This window comes from Triticum aestivum, unplaced genomic scaffold (genome assembly GCF_018294505.1).
Source record: "Triticum aestivum cultivar Chinese Spring unplaced genomic scaffold, IWGSC CS RefSeq v2.1 scaffold102893, whole genome shotgun sequence".
NCBI lineage: Eukaryota > Viridiplantae > Streptophyta > Magnoliopsida > Poales > Poaceae > Triticum > Triticum aestivum.
Window position 1 is genome coordinate 1 of NW_025227345.1, and position 6956 is coordinate 6956.

A 6956-nucleotide genomic window follows, 5' to 3' on the forward strand; every position below is an offset into this window, starting at 1 on the left:
TGACAAAAAAAGGGAAAGTATTTTCATCGAATGTGACATGACGAGAGAGAATGATACGACCAGAAGATGGATCGAAACAACGATATCCTTTATGATCATCAGAAAGACCAAGGTGAATGCAAGGTAGTGAGTGTGGTTCTAGTTTGTTGGAGGTGGTAGAGGCGATGTTGGGAAAGCATAGACAGCCAAAAACACGCAGAAAAGAATAGTCAGGGTGGGAGAGAAAAAGAGATTGGAAAGGCGAATAAAGAGGGCAAGTTTTAGTTGGTCGAATATTAAGAAGTAGTGTGGCGGTACGAAGGGCTTCAACCCAAAAATGGGAAGGAAGAGAAGCTTGTAAAAGCAATGTGCGAAGAACATCATTAATAGAGCGAAGACATCGTTCAGCTTTGCCATTTTGAGAAGATGTATAAGGGCATGAAAAACGAAGAAGAATGCCTTGAGAGAGAAAGAAGGTGCGGTTTTGGGTGTTATCAAATTCACGACCGTTATCACATTGAATAAATCGAATTGGAAAGCCAAAGTGGGTGATTACATATTGTCGAAAGTTGAGAAAGATTGCAGGTACTTCAGATTTAGCGCGAAGAGGAAAGGTCCAAGTATAGTGAGAATAATCATCCAAGATCACAAGATAATATTTATAACCAGAAACACTAGGGACTGGAGAGGTCCATAAATCACAGTGAAGTAACTCAAAAGGAAAAGTACTAATGGTAGTAGAGGTTCCAAAAGGTAATCTAACATGTTTGCCGCATTGACATGCATTATAGAGAGAGGGATTATGAGGACTGCTAGAACTAGGGATACAAAATTCTTGGAGTAAAGACGTCAAAGTGTTTTTGCTGGGGTGACCGAGACGACGATGCCATAGGTCAACGGATGCGAGCATGGCACGAGGGGTGGATGTGGGCGCGCCATGAAGAGGATAAAGGTCGCCCGTGCTATTGTACCAAGCGAGGACCGCCCCCGTTGTCAGATCCTTCACAGACAAACCAAAAGGGTCAAAGGCCAGGATAACTTTGTTGTCAATGCAAAATTGTCTAACAGAAATAAGATTTTTGATGATGGAAGGAACCACAAGAATATTGCGTAGAAGAAAATTGGCATGAGAGGAAGGGATGTAAGAGTGACCGGTGCATGAAACAGGGATGGTGGAGCCATCGCCAATGGTGATAGTGGAAAAAGCAGAAGGAAAACAAGCTGACAATAAATTCATATTTGAAGACATATGCATTGATGCACCAGAATCGAAAATCCAATCCGTACCTGCGTCGTTGAGGACAAAATTGTTCATGGCGTTGATGAAGGCGGCTTGGTCCCAAGCCGGCTGTTGGGGAGGAGCAGAGGGGCCAGGAGCTTGCATGTTGACGTAGGGGATAGCGGATGGGTAGTATGCGATTGGGACCTCAAAGGCTGTTTATATAGATTACAAAGTTTGGGCTCCAAGACTAGACTAATAGAGATAGATTACAATACGAATAGACTTATACTCTAAGAACCAGGTTGAAGATGGTGTTGGGCAAGGCCCTCGTGGCCTTCTACCCCCTGGCCGGCCGTCTCGGGCCGGACGCCAAGGGCAAATTGGAGATTGACTGCAACAGCGAGGGTTTACCTTTGAGGCTCGCTCTGGTCTGTTGACGACTTTAGTGACTTCAAGCCATCACCAAGGCTAAGGAGGTTGTTTGTTCCCTCGTCAACGAATCAGCAGGCATCTTGTGCGCCATTCAGGTCTGTGTGATTCTTTCTTAATTAGTTGTTCTTTCTTTCATTTTGTCTTGCTTTCTAGCCACATCAACACTATACTGGTACACTACATTTTGTTTGTGCCAGTTTGTAATGAAAGGTCGGAGCCGCTCGAAAAAAAAAATATAGTACCACACTACAATAGTACAAACTTGTACTCCATGTAATGTGTGCTAGAAATCAATATATGTAGGTGACATTTTTGAAGTGTGGCGGTGTGGTCTTAGGGACGGCGACGCACCATGGTGCTATGGATGGAACCGCCGCATTCCACTTCTTCCGGACATGGTCAGCTTTCTCTAGGGACGGCGACCGGGCTGTGGTGAACCTCCCTTACCATGACCGCACCCGCTTATGTGCACGCGACCCACCCATTATTCACCCCGACTCACTCTCAACTTTTTTTCCGGAAGATAATCCTATCCCACACGCTGGGGTCTGTTGTCAACGAGTTTCCACTCTTAAGCACGTTTGCGGTGGCGGAAGCATGAGCACCTTCAGTGTCGCGAGTGCCCATGTGTGGCAATGCATGTGTTTACCCCGGCGGCTACCACCGGACTCCACAACACGCCTGCGTTTGTGGCCAACATCCGGCGCAGCATGATGCCGCCACTCCCGGATGGCTACTTTGGCAACGCCCTAATATATATAAGTGTTGCTGATGAAGCACGATGTATTGCCTTGGGTGAGCTGGCCTACATCGCACGCCGAATCAGAGACACCATCAACCGGGTTAATGGTGAGCTAGTGCATTCAGCGGTCGACTACCTTGAGTTAGCCTTAACAAAGACAGACAATCGCACTGCTTTAGGTAGTGTGCCTGCGACAGATATGTGAATGGTCAGTTGGCTTGGCATGCCGTTCTATGATTTGGATTTTAGTTGGGAAAGCCATTGGCTACATTGTGTGCTGAATCGAACCGCGGAGGCTTTGCGCACCTCCTGGAGAGCGCGCTGGGGGTGGCAGCATGCACGCCATCATGTGTATAGAGGCTGGAGTTCTCAATCTGTGACATAAATAATAGAGGACATAGTATATTTGAAACTCAAGCTGCGCACAAACCGGAGATTTAAGTTAGGGAAAACTTGAGCTCGAACCCATGTAAAGACTCAAATAATCGAACATCAAAGATATGCGATCCATGTTGGTTTGACCTAATGGCTAAACAGGCAAAAGGATAATGTTAAGAGAAACAGGTCCACACACGGATGTACGTAACTCCTCGTCCCTAACTAATGTGCGTACGGTTCATAGTTCACTCTTCTCCCCACATTCCCAATACGCTATCCAATCCAAAGGGACGCTGCAATACAGTGCCGGTGGCGGCCTGAAGGGATCAGGACATCCAGGAGATGGACTGCATCGACAACACCATCACACCACCTCGCCTTCAACGAGCAGGCGATCATGTTGACCTCCATGACTTGTAATCCCCCCTAAAGCCTCTCTGTTTAATGTTCATCGTGTGTTCTAAATGTAATCTGTTCATGTTCACAGCATCCTAATGATGCGAAAGATCCAACACTCTAAGGTTGCTGCAAGCTGCAACATGAATGATGCATGACCAACGTACCGTTCCTTCTTCCAGAAAGAAGGGATGCGCATGATGCTGTATACGGTAGTACAAAATAATCAAGAGAGAGTGGAAACAAAGAGAACTGAAATGGGGAACTGGAAATTTAAAATTGAGAGATTCAGCTGGCACCCAGAAGTAAGGAAGGTGCGTAAAGGCTCAAATAATCGCAAAACAAAGAGATGCACATAGAAAATGGACGGATCCGAACAAAGAGATTCACTCCAAAGTTGACATGAAGCAAACAACGCAGCCGGATGCATGTCCACTCTTCCATTTCCTCCTCCAGAAAGAAGAGAAGCACATATGATGCATGCGCGACTCATATACTTAAATGTTATGTGCTACAAAGCCTCGGGAAATGTGGGAATTGGGCACTGGGGAATTTCATCATCTTGTCCGGTTGCAAAACTATACATACATGCTGCCGATGTGAATGAGAAATTATACACTATTTTCCAATCATGATTCTGCCACAAAAATTACGTCACGTGCAATATCAGTGCTGGAGAAGACGATGCCTCACACTCCAGAATCCAGATGCTTCAACAGTGCCGACAAGATTGTTTGAGCTGCTAGAGAAGCAACGGCTTTAGGGCCATGACGACGCTGCTCATGTTTGGCCGGAGGTCCGCCTTCGACTGTATACAGCATGCCACGATTGCAGCCATCTGGTTGCAAGAGTGTGTCGATAATCATTAAAGGAATTGATATTATTTTCAGAATTAATAGTACCATGAGGATAATAACATGTCTGAAAATTCCAACAAAGAGTATATATATTCTTTCTAATTCCAATAACCAAGCAGGGGTGTTGGCAGCGGGTGTGATGTTGAAATATGTTATTGGACTGGTCCGAGGACCAGGAGTGCTAGCACCGCTGGACAATTCCTCCCTATGCAGATGTATTACTTTAATTTGCTCTAAAAATGGACATTTCACTCCTGGAGTTCTCTCACAAGCTAATTGTACAACCCTCTATGCCCTGCCTCTTTCAGCACATGCCTACGAGGAGTTCCAACAGGTTGAGGATATTGTCAGTCAACTTAAGAAAGTGTAGACATGGCTGCGCCTGATTCCAGGAGCTTTCCTTTGCGGCCAAAACGAGAGATTTCATGCAGAGGAAAAACTGGTGCTTTGGTTCTTGGCCGGGTTGTGCTAGTGCTCTCAGAACGTTACTGAAACAAGGAATTGTCTCTCTTTTTGGACTGTTCATTTGCTCATTGTTGTTGGTACTACTCGGGGATATGATAGATTATTGTCTGTGCTCATCAGAATTTACTGTCCATGTTTTTGGGAGATCTGTGTCTTGGTCTTATGAAATATTTGGAAGGAGAAAAATGGCCTTACTTTTCAGCAGTGCACTCCTTCCTTTGTCAAATGGAAAGTGCTTTTTAACATTTCATGCATCAGCAGCCACAGGGATAACATTTTGATAAACCAGCCTTGTTAGCTTGGTTAAACCCCCGACCATTTTGTCTTTCTCTTTTTCTTTGTAATCCCTCATGTAATTACTCCTTTTTCATACTGTATACAATAATTTAACCATAAGGGGCTCCCCTGCTGTTTTTGGTAAAAAAGAAGGGGGGGGGGGGGGTTCAAGAACATACCTTGGCGATAGCCTCGGGAGGGTAATCTCCTCCAAGCCTCGCATCAACAATTTCTTGCACCTTGCATTCATCAAGTCTTGGTCTAGCCTGCATGATGATGTCATTACAGTTTTGCTATTGCATCTTCTGAACAAATTATATCGGCGAACGCAATGCATACGTACCCATGTCACAAGAAATCGTTGGGCATGTGGTAGTGTACAATCAAGTTCCTTTCGACCGGTTAAAAGTTCTAGCAGGACAACCCCGAAGCTGTGGACATCGCTCATCGTAGAATGTTGACCGCCCGTTACAGTCCTGAAAGAACAAAAGACTAGATAAGTAGGAGTGTAATGATTTTGCAAACCTGGTTGAGGAATCTGACAGCAGGAAACATTTTTTTTTTTTGCATACTCAGGCGCGTCATAACCACGAGAAACAAAACAGACAGCTTCTGTGCAGTAGTTAGCCTGTCTGGAAACACCAGGCCAACCAATCTTTGCAACGTCCCTGTCAAAGAGAAATATGTTGCTGGACCTGATGCAACTGTGGATTATGCAAGGCTGTGCTTTCTCGTGGAGGAACTCAAGCCCAGCTGCAGCATCCATGGCAATCCTCATGCGTTGCGTCCATGATAGAACAGGTCCTCGTTCAGCTCCCGAAACATTGCTTTTACCTGTGATCATAAACCACAAGAATATCAGTTTTTTGGCGCGAGGAATTATTTTCTTAATACAATATTCATAGCAGTTGATCAATTTGGTGTTACATATTACATTTGAGATTTTTTTTATTTGACTCATAGAAGTCCCATATTGATATGACACAAACGTGAGCACAAACATAACAAAGTGCCCCCCTCCCCTAAGGCCTTGCTTGGACTGATTGTAAAATTTGTTTGCTTCCCAGTATTTCAGTTCAAAGTTGAGCTAAATACAAGAGAGCACGAAAAAATCTTTTAGTAACAACTCACCATGAAGAATATCTTGCAAGGATCCCCTGGATGCGTACTCGCAAGCAAGAACCCGGTTGTCTCCTTCAACACAGTGTCCGAGAAGCTGGAGAACATTCTCATGTCTGAATCTTGAGACCACCGGAACCTGCAGCAGAAGGGTGATAGTTAGAATGTACTGATAAACGAAGAGCATTAACTGGAATGGGGAAGAGGCAAGGTATGCGGCCATGACCTCCAAAACAATTTCTGTAGTAGGCCTAATCTTCATGATCATGGATTTACGTCCATCTTTCAGCACTCCAAAAAAGAATTTAATCTGTAAGCTCTGTCCTATTAGAGCATCAATGCTAAAGTTCCTGGTTACTTCCTTCAGTTTATCCATGGAAATGGATGGTACCACTAATGGTATCACGTCCTCTGCCTTTCCACTTTTAGGAAGTCCAGAGTTGCTACCTTCATTAAGGGAAAATTGAGAAATTGTTCAAGAAAGATTTGATTATCCAGTTCTACCATTTAGCACAACAAATATTTATCAGCAAGTTTCTAATGTGATAAATCTGAATGAAATTGGGCTCTATCGTAGATGATCCTGTAGACGGAACTACTAATAAGACACATTTTAGCACAAGAGGGATGAGAATCACCAAACATGTTTATGGCATACAAGGAAATTTTACAATATTTAAATCTTATAATATTTTAAAATAAAAAATGATGCATTTTTATTGCTTCACAAACTATTGAGTTCACTATTATAATTGAATTTAAATGTGATATATATAATTGAAGGAGAGAGGAACTATTAAAATTGACACACAAATTGGAAAGGGCCATACTGATTCCTTATTACCTGTAGCATTTATGCCCTTGTGGTGGCGGTAGGCCTTTCTAATTGTCCTAAGTCTGTCCGCGACTTCAACCATTTCTGGACGCATTTTATCCTCCATTTTCAAGCATTCAGCTGCTAGTTTTGCGACATCTTCAAGAAATTTCATGTTCTTTTTATCATTCGCAATTTCCTCATCAAACATTTGTCTCACCTTTTTCCCTTTTCTCAGGGCTTCGGCAAAATTTTGAGCAAGGATGATAGTCCCAT

The 6956-nt window shown here is 43.7% G+C and overlaps 1 protein-coding gene and 1 pseudogene across 1 annotated transcript; one reads left to right on the forward strand and one right to left on the reverse strand.

Moving 5' to 3' along the window:
- Positions 1–1502: 1502 nt before the first annotated feature.
- LOC123172703 (putrescine hydroxycinnamoyltransferase 1-like) lies at positions 1503–2755 on the forward strand (annotated as a pseudogene).
- An 832-nt stretch (positions 2756–3587) lies between these two features.
- LOC123172702 (serine/threonine-protein kinase PBL36) lies at positions 3588–6956 on the reverse strand (the record flags this gene model as incomplete). The annotated part of the gene is given in 7 exon segments (XM_044589638.1): positions 3588–3987; positions 4927–5013; positions 5091–5223; positions 5320–5581; positions 5879–6005; positions 6093–6313; positions 6711–6956. Coding segments are annotated over 7 exon segments (1172 nt in total), but the record flags the coding sequence as incomplete, so codon positions are not given.